Source organism: Crassostrea angulata, chromosome 7 (assembly GCF_025612915.1).
Source record: "Crassostrea angulata isolate pt1a10 chromosome 7, ASM2561291v2, whole genome shotgun sequence".
Taxonomy (NCBI): Eukaryota; Metazoa; Mollusca; class Bivalvia; order Ostreida; family Ostreidae; genus Magallana; species Magallana angulata.
The window spans coordinates 31,505,378-31,523,700 of NC_069117.1; the positions used below are offsets into that span (position 1 = coordinate 31,505,378).

At 33.5% G+C, this 18,323-nt stretch overlaps 2 protein-coding genes across 4 annotated transcripts; both read left to right on the plus strand.

The window, feature by feature from the left end:
- Positions 1–3,488: 3,488 nt before the first annotated feature.
- LOC128156780 (actin-related protein 3) lies at positions 3,489–12,952 on the plus strand. Of its 2 annotated transcripts, none has more exons than XM_052819069.1 (10): positions 3,489–3,642; positions 4,500–4,668; positions 5,217–5,327; positions 7,554–7,757; positions 8,586–8,729; positions 9,928–10,101; positions 10,295–10,387; positions 10,587–10,712; positions 10,957–11,040; positions 12,309–12,952. In XM_052819069.1, the coding sequence occupies exons 1-10, from the start codon at positions 3,599–3,601 to the stop codon at positions 12,402–12,404; spliced, it is 1,245 nt and encodes a 414-aa protein (XP_052675029.1). In that variant the 5' UTR covers positions 3,489–3,598; the 3' UTR covers positions 12,405–12,952. The 2 variants fall into 2 exon arrangements, with proteins under 2 accessions (XP_052675029.1, XP_052675028.1); XM_052819068.1 differs by lacking the exon at positions 3,489–3,642 and adding an exon at positions 3,867–4,047.
- Positions 12,953–15,163: 2,211 nt separating this feature from the next.
- LOC128156546 (uncharacterized) lies at positions 15,164–17,749 on the plus strand. 2 transcript variants are annotated; one of them, XM_052818720.1, is made up of 3 exons: positions 15,164–15,298; positions 16,672–16,879; positions 17,444–17,749. In XM_052818720.1, exons 1-3 carry the CDS (start codon positions 15,235–15,237, stop codon positions 17,538–17,540), a joined length of 369 nt encoding a protein of 122 aa, XP_052674680.1. In that variant the 5' UTR covers positions 15,164–15,234; the 3' UTR covers positions 17,541–17,749. The 2 variants fall into 2 exon arrangements, with proteins under 2 accessions (XP_052674680.1, XP_052674681.1); XM_052818721.1 differs by having other exon boundaries at positions 15,195–15,298; positions 16,675–16,879.
- Positions 17,750–18,323: the final 574 nt, after the last annotated feature.

Here is an 18,323-nt window from a genome sequence, read left to right on the forward strand (position 1 = left end):
CGAATGTGTTCGGAATTTTTTCTTTATCGTTGCTAAGTATGTAATAAATCCAGAGGTGCTCGAATGAAAGTTCACGAGACTTCACCGAGATTTATTCAGTTCCTGTGAAATTTCGAGCGGAAGTATAAGTGTTCGGATTATATTCTCAAAATACGTAAGTTCTGGTCGTTTTTCATATCGTATCCTACTTTTGTTTATTTTAAAACATGAAATTCTTTTCATAAGTTCGTCTTATTTCACCATTTAGGTTTTTTTTATATTAAACGATAATATTCAGAACAGAGTTATCGTTCGTGTTCAACCACGTGTTGAGTGGTTGAAAATATAAACATTGCGTGGCTTAATAAAATCATATCCATGTTTGATGCTTGTGGTGTGCAATACCATGTTTTTAAAAAAATAATGGATGTCTGTTTTGCATAAAAACTTAGTATATCGAGTCATTTTCAAGGAACATTCTGCATAAAATTGTATAGTCTGTTTCACTATTGATGCTATTACTAGGTCAGGCGCGGATCGAAAATTAATCCTTAGGGGGGATCTCTACTTAGCATGTTAATTGTTGCAACAGCTGACAAAAACTATTTTTTGTATTGTCACATTTATTTCTAGAACACATTTTATTCACCAATTAATAAAGATAAAGTTTAAAATCAATAAACCTCTAGATTTAATATTTGACTATAAAAGTACCTATAGATTCTATGAACTAGACTATAGACACGAGGCACGATTTTTACTGCGAAATTGAAAGGGTCAAATAAAACCACGTGGTCTTAAATTTAAATGACAATAACATTCGCAGGGGTGATATTGTTTTAGTATCATTATTCCCAGAGCGTCAGTATGTTGAGAACTTGGACATATATCATCACTTCATAATAGCGGGTAAATAAACATTCAAATTGTCAATATATCTTATAAATTGATCTCTTGTTTTCGGTCGATCGGTTCAATCGGTTTTGATATACGTTTAATACTGAACCTCGATTCTGGCATTTTTTTTCCCATGCAGAGAATTCAGATACAATAATGGATGGATCCCTAGTAAGTAGATAATATATTCAAATAATTGTCAAGAAATTATCCTATCTGTTCAATGTCAATTGTTTTAAAATGATAAATACGCCGAGTATTATTTGTTTCATGCTTAATCATCTGAACAGAATTCAACATTAAATGGTAAATTTTTGAACAAAATATTCTTTTTTGTTTCATTCGTTCGTAATTTTATACAGTTAAACTGCGATATCTTGAACACCGATATCTCGAATACAATGGATGTGTCGAAGTGATTTGTAATTAACAACCACTCATTTTTTGAAGTATCGTACCCTCGTATACTCGAATATCTCGAAGTTATGAACAGCCCCATCTAGTTCGAAATTGCGAAGTTTGACTGTATTAATAAACAAAATCATTTTCATACTTTGAATATTTTTTTTATAAAGAAATTGAAGGACTCTAAATATCTGTATCATTTGGACTTGAATGTTGAATTTAGACTTAAAGTGAGATTTTGGTAATCTGATGATTATATATCAGGCAATCTAAATCACCTGTATTTCTTTCTTAGATATTTTTTTTCATTTCTAGTTTTCATTTAACAAGTTGTTTTAATTTTTTTAACGAAATACAGTTAAATAAGTTATAAATATACAATTCCCTTGAAAAAAAAACCAAATCAATTTGTATATTAGTGGTACGTATATCTTACCGATGGTACGCATATCCAGAAATTCTTATTTATTTTATGGTACGTATATCTGTTTTTGTAGGTACGCATATCATCGGGATTTTCATTAATGAAGAAAATATCAATTAATATGCAGTTTTGGATTATTTTATAGGTTGCTACACGTGAAGACTCGCTAGCCCTTCAAACACTGATGTTTTACCCGCTGAAATACGATCTGAATAAATAAAAAGAGTTGTGTAAACTTACGAACCTGCAGAGGTTGTCGCCATCTTATGATATGCGTACCAAATATCGGCTTAACACCAGTGAATTACAGAGCATTTCCAGTGTAAATGAAAACAAAAATAAGTTTAGGGTCTCAAAAAGTTTCAAACAGAAGGAAAGCATCTACGTATAAGGATAACTATATGAAATGTTATATCTGATACAGAAGAAGTTTAATAGGGATGGTAGTATTCCAATTGCATTTCTTGATTATGATTATTGTACAAAACATAGTTAAGGAATGTTATATCTGATAGAGACCAGGTTTTTTAAGGAATTATTTAATTTCTTTTGCATTTTTTGGTTCTATTCATTGCATAATAAAACTTGGTAATAGCGAGCGCAGCGAGGCGGCGCGAAGCGCCGCTCGCGTAGCGAGCTCCATAGACAACGTGTACGAACGGAGGAAATTCGAGTTGAAATCTGCACATTGTTCAAAGAAATTTTTATGAGGCCACGTGAAAACGTTCTACTATCCCAGTGATCCTTTGCGCTGCATAGCAACATGGCGGAATAGGAAGCGTTTCTAAGGAAAATTCTTACCTGTAAATCGCATACATCATTTTCATTTAACAATAAAAAATCCTTTTAAAAACATTAAAGTAAACAACACATATGCTTACGTAAAAAACTGTACCTATGACGTCATTTCCTTCCCCGAATTTGTCCGACAATTTACGAAAACTGTCGAGGGCAAAACGTTAAGTATGACGTCACAGTGATCTCGCGTTTTATATTCCCGCGATACATTTAGAGGTGGATCAAGCATCTGTACTGAATGTAACGTGTAGGAAGTACTCAGTAGGATACTGCGCTCGCTATTAACGGTGACTCTTTGGCTGATTAGTTTTGTTTTGATGATTTTTTTTGCTCAGTAAATACACATGCAAGTTCATGCTAAATTTATTGCATATTTATCCAATCCTTGCATACGTTAGGTAGGTGACAAAAAATTTTTAAAAAAGAAAAGTCTAATCGTTATTAGATCTACGTGTAGCCATGTCATTTTGTAATTAATAAATAAGTTTCCGAGACAAAGCCAAAGTTTTTTGGTTTGGTTAAGTCCACGGGTTGCATTTAACAATGATGACAGATGTGTGGCTCCTTCTGCGCTCGCCCGAACGGTCACACCGTAGAACATATTAGCAAGTCTTAGGGACCAGTGAATATACTAAGCTATATCTGTAATTGTTATTTCCGTATATCATAATGATAATCATGTATAGATCAATTTCAATATTTACCAGTGTAAATGAAAACAAAAATAAGTTTAGGGTCTCAAAAAGTTTCAAACAGAAGGAAAGCATTTACGTATAAGGATAACTATATGAAAATATGATCGTTTTTGCTAAGATTTTTAATTTTTAAAACTGAAATTGCTGTTTCCTGCAACGTCAGGTAGTCGTAACATCTGACCGACATGCAATGATTGCATTCCATGCCGTCTGCAAATGTATCGGGCTCGACCTGCACAGGAGTAAAAATCACTGGGACGCTTGACAACATGTTTTTAATTTGTGTTAAGCGTTTTCGTCACTTTGAATGGACGGCCATGACCATAGCCGGTTGAGTCACTTCCGTATTCCTAAAAATCTTTTTTAACGTATTATACTCTATCTTAAAACAAAAGAAATAATGGCAGGTCGTCTGCCAGCAGTTGTCATTGACAATGGAACTGGGTATGCTATCAGATTTATTTGTTTTCCACTCAATAACAAACAAGAAATGCACACCTCAAGAGTAAGGTACCAGGGTGGGCGGATTTTTTACTTTTATCTGCTCAATATTTTCGCACAATACGTTTAAAATAGACACATCTTAAATTCTTCCTGTTAAATAGATCGAGGCTCTGTCTAATGAACACGTGATCATGATGTATAATCCAACAGGAAACTTGGCTCGATGTTTCACATCCGCATACTTCCTGCTCTTAGACTTAGTGTATAGTTTTGGGAGGTCCCTGGGCTGTTTGATAGGGGACAGTTTTTGGGAGTGAAATTCATTTCTGTGATCATGTCGTTGTCGGCAGGGTTCAAGGGTTCCCCCACGGGGACACCCGCTGTAATCATTGACTGTGGGACAGGGTATGTAAGCAGGGCGTGTACTATTTTTATTGCTTTGTGCATATGTTTCCTGATGCTAGGATCACGATGAACAGCCATTTTAAACTCTTTATTTTTGAAAGAAAAGTTATACATTTGTGTCATCATCAGTACTTTTGTGATTTAATCAGTTGTTTTGGTTTTTATTATGCTTCAGTTTGACTTATTTTGATATTCAGTGAATTTGTGCAAATTTGTGCTGGTACATTGATCACAAATGTAGGAAGCAAATTTCTGCAAGATAGATAACACACATTTACATATGCATGAAGATTGTACAATATTATCACAATGTTTGTGGTATCTAAATGGGTTTTCTGAAACTATAGTTTACATACTTGATTGTTCAGGGATTCTTTTCCTCTTCACCACAACCCAAACCAAATATCTTCATAAATTTCCTTTCCTTCAATTTTCATTTACAATTTCTGCAGGTATACTAAAATGGGATATGCTGGTAACACTGAACCACAGTTCATCATTCCATCAGCCATTGCTGTGAAAGAGAGTGCTTCAATCGGCAGCCGACAGGCCAAAGGAGTGGAAGATTTAGACTTTTATATTGGGGATGAAGCTGTCAATGCAACAGGCTATTCTGTTAAGGTGAGGGTGGTATTTGGAAATTTTACAAAGTAAAATACTGACTGAAGTGGCTATTTTTGTCTGCAAATTTGTAAATAATGTTATCAAGATTCAGAGATAGAGGTATGTTAAAATCAATATTAAAAACTTTTCCTGAATCTAGATTTTATTTTTGATCTAAAAACTGAATTTCTATGATGAAATCATAAATTTTTTAAACACAAGACAAATACTTAAGGTTCATGATATGCCAATAAAAAAGTTAATGAAAACTAAACAATGTACAATGTACAATATAAAAAATTCAAAAAAATCAACAGCTTCCATATCCTTTGAAATCTTAAAGTTTCTTAAAGAGACTCTGAGTGCTATCATTTCCCAATCATTTAATGCATATAGTATGGCATTTTCAACAGTCTGTTATCAGATACATTCAGAATTTAACTTATATCTATATCAGTATTTGAGAATTTAAAAGAAAGTTGGGGTTTTGCAACAACTTTGTCGATAACTTAGTTGCATGTATGTGTGAATGTTACTCATTGTAAATTTTATTCTTTCACTTTTAGTGGCCTATAAGACATGGTATTGTTGAGGACTGGGATTTAATGGAGCGATTCCTAGAACAGGCCATATTTAAATATCTGCGATCAGAACCTGAAGATCATTACTTCTTATTGGTAAGTGAGAGATATTTGGGAAAACAAGTAAACTTAGGTGAGCTTGTGCATTCTTCCATCTACTTGATGATAACAGATTTCATATAAGTAAAAACGAACTGTAATCTGAAAGCATCTTAAAGGAAGTGAACATGAAAAAATTAATTGTTGCTTAATTAATTTTAAAAGCCTTTTGAAACTTAAAAATGAAGTCTGTTACCTTTTTGTTTATTTCTATCAAGAGATTTTATCAATTTAACACTCTCAGTGAAAGGTTTATGGAGGTAATCCATTATTCCCCAGCATGCATCTGTTCTCTGACGTAGATAAGCCACTTTGCTGCTGGTGACTGGGTCAATGTTGGAACTAGGCCAGTGTTTATGTACAGAGTTGATAAAAGTTACAAGAAAAAATATGCCTTGATGTGAAGAAAAATTTTGTGTACTGTCATGAGAAGACAAGGATTTAGTACATTTCTATAAATGAACCTCAGATAACTATATATGATTTGTGCAAAAAATGAATAAATAAATTAATTTGTGAAATATGAGACCATCGCATTCCAGATGTTTGTACGGAGATGTGGCAGTCAGTGTTTACATAAATAAAATGCTTTTTTAGATTTCAATTTAAATTATTATAAAAATGTAATTTCATTTTCTTTGTGGCTATGGTTTCTTACCGTTACTTTTTATTTAAATGCCCTGGAAATTTTTCTGATTTGTTTTTATCTTAGATCTTGATGATATATGTACGCCGGTTCTGTTTATGCTGTCAGAAGAATAACAGGACTAAGGCACTTTTTAAAAGTCAGGATGCTGAGCAATGCACTTGTGTGCTCATTTATGTAGCACACATAATATTCAAACTCATTAATAAGAAATTCCCGAGTGCAAGAAAAATAGGTCACAATAACACTGATCCACGGACATTCCATTCTAGTTACATGTCACATTAACTGCTGGTGGGAATGCATCATTCTGAGATCCAAAATCTTCCTCCAATAAACACTGTTTAAAAATGACAACTCTTTACATCCATTGCAAGTTTCAATTCACATTTTGATGATGGCATTTTATCTCTATTACTAAACGTGTGTAAAAATGCAATGTGTCTCACTGGCGTCAGCATCAGTGCTGCCCTCTCTTAGATGCTTAGAGATAACCCAGCAGGGAGGTAATGATTTTAACAATATGGCAGCGCTCATGGATTGCAAGAATTAGTTATTCTAAGTGGCATATCTTCTTACTGAGGAAAGTTCTGTCTAAACGATTTTCAGATATCATTATACACATCAAACAGACAAATTTGAGCCCTTGATAATTTTTTCATGTTCACTTCCTTTAAGGGAGAAAGTTCATTCTGAAGTACTTAATATAAAGGCTGGTAGCCATTAGTTGTGAACAGGGAAATGGATATGAAATTTATGTCTTAAGCTTCAGGAAGTTTGAATTGTGTATTTATCAATATAAAAAAAAACCAAGTCTTTTTTTATTGTTGGGGTGGTTTTTGTTTTTTGCAGAAACAAATGAAAAGTCAATCTTAACATTTTAAATTATTGCCTCCCAGCTATTTCAAAGAGAATACATGTTCCGAACATTGGTAATTTGGTCAGGATATACAAAAAATAGTGATCTGCAAAAATAACCTGCTCTAGGGTACATCTTAATATGGTTTTTTTTTCCAAAACAAAATGTATGTGAAAGTTTATGGGTTTTTTCTCTTTATCGTAAGTGTAAAGCAAGGTGCTAAGTGCTTGTTGGTGCATAATTTGCATCCATATCCAATCCATGTTAATAGGAATTTTTGCCTTGCATGAATTTCTCTTGAAATTCACATAAAATGAATTTCATGTGAAGTGCATATGAAAAAAAGTAGTGAAATTTAGCACAGAAGGATATCAGGTGAAAAAATTTACAAAGTATCTTGTGAAATGTATATTACATGATATTCATGTAGATGTATTTTTCACATAAAATACCTGTGAGGCACAGTCGGCCAAGATAATCTTATGCAAAATCAGTGAACCAATTCTTTTTCCATTTACTGACAGGTCAGATTACATTTGCCAACATAAATCTATCAGACAACAATGCATAAATAAAATGTGAACACAGTCGCTACTCATTGCTATACTATAAAGCTGAAGAGTACATGTATCAGTATCTTATATTAACCTTATAATCTTATATATACGTATTAACTTATGTAAGTTAACAAGTTTCAGTTATTTTTTTTTTCTCACAGACTGAACCTCCTTTGAACACACCAGAGAACCGTGAATACACAGCAGAAATCATGTTTGAATCATTCAATGTCCCTGGTCTGTATATCGCTGTTCAGGCCGTGCTTGCCCTGGCTGCGTCGTGGACGTCACGTCAGGTTGGAGAGAGGACCCTCACAGGAACCGTCATCGACTCCGGCGACGGCGTCACTCACGTCATTCCTGTTGTAAGTATAGTGTACTGGGATCTAATGTTGTTCTGTACACAAAATGTTATAGAAACATGGCAAATCAATGTTATATTGAATTTGATACAGAATAGGGATGATAGTATCCCATTTGCATTTCTTAATTCTGATTATTGTACAAAACACAGTTAATTAGTGTTATATCTGATAAGGACAAGGTTTATTTGGAATTATATTATTCCTTTTGCATTTTATGTTTCTGATCAATGCATAGTAAAACTTGGTCATTAAGAAGTCCTATAGACCAGTGTATATACATCGCTATAGTATATCCGTAATTTGTTATATTTGTAAAACAAATTCATAATAATCAGTATTGTGAATTTGCTTTAAATATTTTTTTCTCACATTACTACCATTTAGCTTATTAAGACATAAAAGGAAAAACCTTCTCTGGAAACCTAAAATAGTTGGATGAAAAGTTGAAGGATTTGTGTGGAAATAAATTTTCAAAAAAAATTGTGTCAAATGGTATTCCTTTAGTTTTAAAATTATGAATAAATTTGCTGTAAAAGGTGTAAAGTACAAAACAATTTCACCTCTACGGGACTCAAAATCAGTTCATTATGTCTGTAAATGCAGTAAAACAAAGTTTGTTTTAGCCATAAAAAGTTGAAAGGATTTCTTAAGTTTACCAGTTTTGATGGTTAAAAGTGTATAAATTTGATATGGATTGAGGTACAATTACTGATATACCTATATTATTTCATGAAAATTGTATTTTTTTTTCTTGCTCTCTAATTTTGATGAAGAACCCATCAATAAATTAGTAATGAATTTTTCATCTTTTTTTTTTCACTTGAACAGGCTGAGGGCTATGTAATAGGAAGCTGCATCAAGCACATCCCCATCGCTGGCCGTGACATCACCTATTTCATTCAACAACTGCTGAGAGAGAGGGAGGTGGGAATTCCCCCTGAACAGTCCTTAGAAACTGCCAAAGCCATCAAGGTCTGTTATTAGAAATTTATATGTAGTGATATCAATGGTCAGTTTTGTACATGAAGGTTTTTTTAGCCGGGCTCTGCTGAAAGCAGAGTCCTGGCTATAGGCATGCCAATCGCCAGTGTTACTATAAATAGCACAAATAAACAAAAAACCAAACAGCGTCAAGGTAAAGCTTCCGCCATACCAAATAGTTACACAACGAGCCACGTTTTGTCAAAAAAGTTGGCATTTTGTTTCTTTTTTTAAATTTCGAATGAATTGTCTATCTTTTTTAGTTTTCTTATTAATAACATGTTTTTAAAACATTACTATGCATTTTGGACACATACAATGCGCATGAATTTCCATGAACTACTTTGCTGCACGATGAAGAAACGGGGATTGAATATAATGCTTGTTGCAAAATTCAAGGCAGCAACTGTTGAACTTTTTAACTTCTACTAGACAGACTTATATTTTGTTTATAGCCGCTTACAAAATTTGGTCGCTCTCTGATGCTTTGCCGACATTAAAAGCATGAGAGAGAGAGAGAGAGAGAGAGAGATTTTCAGTCTTTACTACACAATATGCATAAAGACACACCAAAAGAGCCCGGCTTTCAGTACTTCAGTACTTTGATTGTTTCTAACAATGCAAAGATGAAAAGTGCTTTTCTTGAGCCTATTTTATAATTCCAGTTTAAACATGACAAATTCAGCCTTTTTAATGAATTATGATGAGTATCAAGTTTACAAAATTTTCCTATAAACATGACCATACTTAAAGCTTAACACAACTCATAAATAGGCATGCCAATTAGGTATATAAACCCTCGATTTCATTACACCCTATTGTACACGTGGCTGATGTGTACTAGTACTGGTATTTCTTTTTTGTGGTCTTATATTTTGTGCTTTTGTTATTATCACCTCTATGGGACTCAAAATCAGTTCGCTATATCCATAAATTCGTTATATCCGAATTCGTGTTAACCGCAAAATTTTGCAAAGATTTGTTAAAAATTTTACCAGGGACTCAAAAAATCTTAGCTTTAACTGACAATTCACTTTATCCATGTTTGTACTAAACGAGTTTTACTGTACTTGTTGATTAAAAAGTAAATGTACATGAATTCCTTTTCCATGCACTTTAAGGTCAATGATTTAGTTGAAAAATTGATATTTTGTGATTTTTAAAAAATTGTTTCCTTGTTTGATTGTAGGAAAAGTATTCTTATGTATGTCCTGATGTTGCGAAAGAATTTGCCAAGTACGACCAAGACCCTAGCAAGTGGATGAAGAAGTATGAGAGTATCAACTACATTTCAAAGCAGCCATTCTCTGTTGATGTGGGATATGAACGCTTTTTAGGTCCAGAAATTTTCTTCCATCCTGAGGTATGATCTGTTTTTATTTGTTCAATTTTAAGTTGTAAAATTTGTACATTTTTATTTGTAAAAAGTCAATAAGAAAAAATATTTCAATTTTTTCTTATCTGAAATATATATTTATCAGAGTTTAAGAATAAGTTTAAAAAGAAAAAAAAATTAAAGTTTGTATTAATTTTTTTCTCCACTTTTGTTGTTGTAGTTTTGCAATCCAGATTTTATCACGCCTATCTCAGAAGTGGTAGATACAGTTATACAGCATTGTCCTATAGACACCCGAAGAGGACTGTATAAGGTACATATAAATCAAAGCTTAACATGCAAAATATGGAGGGAAAAAAAAGGCTGTGCAGAAACTGTCAAGTGTATTAGTATGTATTGATGTGATTTGTGACTGTTTTAAGTGGAAACACTTCAGTATACATGTATTAGAGTAAAACAGTTGGAGAGATGTTACAGTATGACACGGTTTGATTTTTATCCTATGTTTGTAGAACATTGTGTTGTCTGGAGGTTCGACCATGTTCAAGGACTTTGGCAGGAAAATTCAGCGTGATGTGAAAAAGGTCGTGGATGCAAGATTAAGAATGAGCGAAGAACTAAGTCAGGGAAGAATCAAGGTAAAATATATATGTAGTTTTCATTTCAATTGACTGTGCTGTTGTATTTTGTAAATGAAAATTAGTGTATCAAATCTGATTGAAATTTGGAATCATAGTTTCTAGAAAACACTTCATAAAGTAAGAAATGTAGGATTTCCAGAAGGTCCTCTATTTTAAAAAAAAACAGCATAAAAAGCACTCTTACCTATAACTATTGAAAGAATGTATCTGTAAGTGATTGACCTTTAATATCTGTTCACAGCCAAAACCAATCGATGTCCAGGTGATTACTCATCATATGCAAAGATACGCCGTGTGGTTTGGAGGCAGTATGCTGGCATCTACTGTAAGTGTTTTTACTTCAGATGTAAAAAGTTAACTAGTCTTACTTACTGGTCATTCTTTCCAGTCATTTTCAAAATAAGGGAAGTAAAGTAGTACAACAACAGGTAATTTCAAACTGAGGGAAGAAAAGTACAACAAGACAATCCCTACTCTCTTTTGTCAGATTGAGATTTTTCTTCTTGTCATAAAATAATGCTTTGTTTTTATATAAAATGTCTAACTATGGTTTTACATGTGCATGTGAATTTGTGATTGTTCTAATATGCAATGGATGTATTCATTTCAAGTTTTATGTATAAACACTTTAAAGCAGTGTTTTGAAGTGTATTTAACATGCATTTTACAACCTGGAAATTAGGTGTTTTCCTTCCTTATTTTGTTCAAAACACATTCATATTAATTCAACGCTAAATAAAAGAAATAAGCAGATGTAAGGGAAAAAGTACTGTCCACACATCTTATTTCTGGTATGGATATTATTACTTATTAGGTTAGTTACTGACTCACTACGGAAATATATTGGGTTGATCAATCTCATAGATGGCGAGGCGAAGCCGAGCCTTCTATGAGATTGATCAACCCAATATATTTCCGTAGTGAGTCAGTAACTAACCTAATAAGTGTTTTGTTTTCTCGAGGACTATCAAGCGACATATTTATTCACAAATAGCGATGATCTACGCAAAGCCATGTACAAGATGCCTTACATCTCGTCCAATTTAACTCATTTAAAATCTTCAAAATTTTCAATCTCACCTTTCAAATACTCTTTCAAAATCTTTGCTTCACCCATGTTTACTTACAATGTTTTGTTGCTATTCAATTTCAAATGTTTTCTCCCTTTCCTCTGCAGAGGTTTGAGCAAATTTAGACGCTGCCATTTTGTTCTGCCCCAGACAAAATAATGTGACGTCAATATTCTAAGGGCAACTACTCTAATTTTAAAGAATTTCAAAGGGCAACAACTCCAAATACTTTAAGAACTTACGGCATGCAGTTTATGTATAAAATACTATGAAATGTCGAAACGAGTAAGCGAAGCGTCGGCCAATGACGGCCATATTGCCTAATATTATTTCTCACCGAACAAATATAGAGATATATGAGGCAATCACGTGCTATGTTTAAACCAATGAAAGTGTGACATTTCAGTCCAAGGGAAAACAAAAATGTGTATGAATTTCTTTTTGTCACAAACAAAAGTATGTCTTTATAATTACTTGTATATAGTCATTGTTATTACGTAATGTAGACACTCCTTTTTTACAGCCTGAATTTTATCAAGTGTGTCACACGAAGGCGGACTACGACGAGCACGGACCTAGCATTTGTCGTCACAACCCCGTGTTCGGTACAATGTCCTAGTGCATGTGAACCAGCTCAGAATGACATTGAAAGACAAGGGGGACAGGGAAAAGATATTAGAATAACAGCTCATTGGCTTCCAAATAGAACAATAGACACCAATTTGGATTGGACAAAAAGATAGAGTTTATCAGTTAGACATATTAAAATGATACAGAGTATATTATCTGGTACCGTGATTTTTTGTTTATTTTAAAAAAGAATATATTAAAAAACTTGAAATACTGGAATCAGTATGTCTTTGTAGGGGTATCAAACAATGCAGTGTGTTCTGATGTGTAAAAGTCAAATTTTGATTTGAGGATATTAAGAACATGCTGTTTTATGATATTAATGCAATTTATTTGAACGAATGAACAAAAAATATATCAATGTGAGTCACAATTAAAAGATTTAAAAGACTGAATTGTCAAAAGATTCATATGTACATGTAGGGTGCACATAACATTTTGTATATCTCTTATTTTTTTTCAATTTCATTAAAGATTGAAATTTTATTATTATGTACATGATATGTATTTAAAAAAAATAAAAGTTTATAATGGAAACCAGTTCTTTTTTACTTGTTAATATCGATATAAAGTATATCATTTGAGATATGATATCCAATCAAATTTTAAATTAGATTTTATGATTTCACATTTGAAAGGCTAATATAAGCCCATAGATAGAACTATGTGTGATAAGAGACTAGTATGGCCACCTAAAATAAGCATCATATTTTGACTGCATGACTACTATGTTTCCTTTGTACATGTGAAGTTTTAATATAATTTTCTTTTTGATCCAAGTGCCCCGAGTTTCAAAATGTATGACATCATTAAGTCCACCATTTCCAGCCATTTTTGCATGTTTTGCTCAATGCAGCTTATTTTAAGGAAGTTTTTCTGTCCGAAAACAGTGAGCACAAGCTTGAATTAACAAAATATTTTTTATCCATCCTATAAGACTATTACAGGTAACTTAAAGGAAGATTTTGCTTGTTTGAGGCTACGATCTATATTTCACAATCAAAAAGATAAGAAAAATGCACGTATTTGACTAATTTTATTTGAATTCTAAAGATAGTGTCACTTCTGATGTCTTATACATGTACTGCCAGCGATTGATATTATTTGACGGATCTGTAAAGTTCTTCACATTATACATTAATTAACAGCAAACTTGAAAATTTCTTTGCTGAAACCAAATAAAATTTTCCAATTTTTCTGAGACCCCCCTCGGCTCCCCTAACCAAGTAGCGTAGTGGACAACGCACTCGCTTCTCACCGCTGCGACCCGTGTTCGATCCCCGTGATCGACAGTGGTTGTATGTGATAGGGTATGGCGATCGCCCGCTTGGACACGTGGGTTCTTTCTGGGTACTTCGGCTTCTTCCCACACCAATGACCACTTCGCGCTAACATCCGTGCCGACGAGAGATATTAATTTAAGTTGTAGAACTTGTTTATCAATCGTTATAAAATGATTAAAGTTCAGTTTTTTGTTTGAAATAAAATATGATAAATAGATGAAAAATACCTTTTATATACCAACTATTCCAAGAATTAACAAAAGAATTTTGAAAAATGCTGAATCATGGGTACCAAATTTGACTATTATCATATATATAGTCCTTTTATATAGGATTTTTTATAGGAGGGGGTGGGGGGTTGGTCTCGGAAAAACTGGAAATTTTTATTTGGTTTCAACAAAGAAATTTTAAAGTTTGCTGTTAATTAGTGTATAATGTGAAGAACTTTACAGATCCATCGATAATTTATGTATGTGTTGATTTACCTATATACAATATGTTCAGTGCAAGTGGTTTTGTTGAGGTGTGTAGGATCGAGGGTGGTGTTTTCTTGCATTACAGACAAGTATACATCATTGTCATATACTAGAACTACATCCTTTCATAGATTTTGCATATATAGTATAACAGGGAAGATTTTGATCGTTTTCTTTTTTTCTATATACCAGTATATTGAGGAAATTAGTAAGTTATAGAAATAAAATACTTCCATTTACCGTTGTAACAATCTAAAGTGAGTTTTACAAAATGGCAAACTTTAATTCCAATGTACACATGTACAAAAGACTGCAGAACCAACAAATCAAAAATAAACTTAAAACATTACCTCTCAATGATCGATCTCTCTCTCTCTCTCTCTCTCTCTCTCTCGTATGAGCGACGTATCAAAATGAAAAAAGTTGAAAAAGAGTCCTATAGAGCGCAGGCTTACTATTATATTCTAGGTTACTGCGTTATACATCTATCGCAAAATTGTGTTGATTATATCGATGATGAGGGACAACAACTTTCTCCCCTCCCCAATAAACGACGTTTTTATAATTTGTTGTATTAATATACAAATGTGATTTTTTGTAATTGTCGTACACACACATAAACAATGTACACATTTTAAATTGTCAAAGCAGTCTTAAAATGCACATATATATAAGTGTTTGGTGGGGTTTTTTTCAATTATTTTGATATCTGGGTTTTTTTTAACTTTCCCTGTACCATCTTGTTTATTGTTTCTTTTGTTTGTGAAGCATTTACGCTTTCTTGTATACACATACCGACTTTATCCTCCTATACAAATTGCCCTGGTCTGCATGGTTCATCTTTACACGCACAGGTAGATATCAGATCTAGAGAGAACGCGAGCAATGTAATTAATGATGCTGATGACGATTTTCTCATTTCACAAATAATTAGTCAGAACATGCTAGCCACGGTATGAGTGTGTTTTGATCCGCACCCCATCCCGCGGCGAAAGCAAGGAGAACACAGCGTACGTATGTTAATCATTCAGTAGTGTATTGTTACCTTTGCTAGAATATCATGTCTTCTGCGTCTGTGTATTCTGTATTTTTACTTGGATTTCTTGTGTTTATACTTTATTCAGGTATGTAGATTTTAGAATTTGTTTTTCAGGTAAAAAAAACCGAGTTTTTCATTATGAAAAGGTTTCACTATATTTCAATCCACTAAATAAAATACACAGGTTCCTTAAAAAGTAGTCATGTTGCAGATTTGGTTTGAAAAATAAGATATGTCAGAAAGGACAGTGTCATAGAGAATGTTTGAACTTGTAAACCATCACCAGCTTTTGTCGTCATATACAGCTACCTGTAAAAGGGATTTCATGTCGTTGAAAACAAAGAGTAATTTTAAGACTGACCCAGGCACACCATCACATAAGAAAATCTTGAAAAAATAGTAATCTAGCAATATGTTCAACTTCAAATTCATTAGATTTAACCTCGTGAGGAGCGCTGTACATATTTTTTTTTAAAGTTTTTCTACGTTTCCCCAATTCCTAACTTTCTGTTGATATGTTTCCATTCGTCAACGTGTACCGACTCGGTACTAAGGGTGAGTCATAAATTCTCGTACAGATATATTAATTGTTATCTTTAGATATACGTAATTAGATTATCTCTAATTAGTACATATTTTTATAGATTCTTAATATACGGACAATTTTAGTACGAATATTGATATGGTATTATAAATCAATGAAATCATTGTTGTTGTGTTTTTGTTTATTATTATTAAAAAAAATGTCAAAATGTCATTTCCCAAACAAACAGACTGACTCATTCATCTCAGTTGTACTATGCAGAAAAAATATCTAGCAGTTGCTGAACTTCAGTAGCATAACGGGCATGAAGAGAGATTAAACACAAACTAAAAATACAGGGGGAACGCGTGTGATAACGGCGGACAAATTATTTTTTTTAATGGCGTTGCAAGTAATCATCTCGAACACGCCAAAGATGTCGCAAAGAACTTTGACGAAGAGGAGTGTAAAAAAATATCCCCAAAAAGGCATTTTATGTTACCACACACATCAAGAATGAATCTTAGCTGGCTGAAGAAAATATATAATAACAGAAAATTCATATCCTTCTGGATCGAACCCAGAACATGTCTGACTGATCCGAGTCAGTTGAATTTCGTTCCTACGGGAGTTTTCAAAACCAAGCAATCGTCATTATATATATCAGTAATATATTAGAAAGAAAATGCATTATGTCTTGCAACATATGTAAAATGTGATTGCATGCGTTTTTTTCTTGCAAAGATTCCATTTTTATGGAACTAAGGGACATTAGACTGAATAATGATTGTATATATTTGTATATTGAATTTGAATTCAATTCTCGTTTCATATAGTATCAGAAAATATGGTTCATGCACTCTGTTCTACCTCGACATAAAAAATTGAATTAAATTTCTGTTCATTTAAATTTTTTGTGTAATTTTGTTTTGTAGTAGATAAAGCTGAGGGCGGTGAGTGTTGCAGGGCCCATTATGACGCAAACGGATTTCGTCATGAGACAATGTGGTGCAGTCATTACTGCTGCCAGGACCGGGTGCGCGGGCACAGCCCTCTTTACTGCTGCAGTGATTTTTTCATGAGAGCCGAGAGATCGGATCGACTCGACTTCTGCAGCTCGTGGTTCTCTGCGTCCTCTAATCTGTAGGTCACATGACTTCAAGGTCGCATTCGAAAGACATTCTTGGTGAATGATGTTTCAATGAATCGACCTAGTATATAGACGCAGTGGCGTTGGAAGCAAATTGAAAGTGGGGGCGGGGGGCGGCTAGACTAATCCTCAGAAATCTTGACAAAACCTGTTTCTAAAAATCATGAAAATCCTAATCCGTGGGCGGGGGGGTGGGGGGGGGGGTATACCTATAGTTCTAAAAAAAAAACATTCTTACCTACCAAAATTTAACTTTGCAAAAAAAGAGCCCCCCCCCGGTTCTGACGCCTATGAGACGTTTACTAAAAGTCATTAAGTACCTTTTGTTGTTTGGTTCATGATATGGTAAGGTGTTTTTTTTTGTGGCTATTTCAAGTGAAAGTGCATCTTCACATGACATAACGCACTTTGTTCACGTAAAAGCAAGGGACCATTTTTTGTTCACACGGAAGCATATTATGCGAGAGCACCATTTAGCATGAAGTACATGTAAATTATATGTCAGGTGCCATTTATGAGTTGATTATGATACATGTAACGTTTGATTCTCTTTGTAGGTGGGCGCCAGTGTTGATAGCCGTAGTGATCATTGCCATCCTCATAGGTTGCGGGATATGTTGCTGTTGCATTCCAGGCTTTTGTTTCTGTTGCTGACAGACTAAAATGGACCAATTATAGAATAAATATGTGTAAAGAGGAAGCAATACCGAGAAGTTGTTTTCTAAACGTGAATACCGAGCATGCATTTGTGAAATCGACAAATAAAAAAAAAGTTTTGTGGGAGAATTATATATGTGATGCACAAACTTGGACAATATGTTTTTTGTCATTCAATGCAATGGCGTTGACTTTTCTTTTTTTTTCTTTTTATAAAAATATGAATAAAGTATAAATCAGCAATCATCAAATGATAAAAATGCGCGTTTGGTTTTATACAACTACATGTATACGTATATTGTATAAGTATTTTATATATTTTCAAGTTAAAATTTTTGTTATTCAAACTATGAAGTTTTGGAAATGTTTGCGTGCTATATACAATAAAAAAGATTCATTTAATACCAACTGGCGTTCTAAAATTTCTTCCAGCATTCACAAAAGGGGAGGGGAGAGAATTTCTTGCCCTGATATCTATGTTAGCCCGCGGGGTGGGGGCTTTTTTCGATAATTTTTATACTATGTAGATTTACGAAATTGAATTTCCTCCGCATGTGACTACATGTATAATGTATATTCATGCAAGTAAATTAAATACTTAAAAAATCAAATGTAATTGTGATGATATTTTCCCCGTTTGTATATCATTTATATTTTTATACTTGGAATAGTATCTTATCCAGGCACGTAGCATTGGGGGGGGGGGGGGGGGGGGGCTGAAATTGAAGTGAAAGTAAGAAAGTTAACGAAATTGTAGTGAAAGTAAGGAAAGTGATCGAC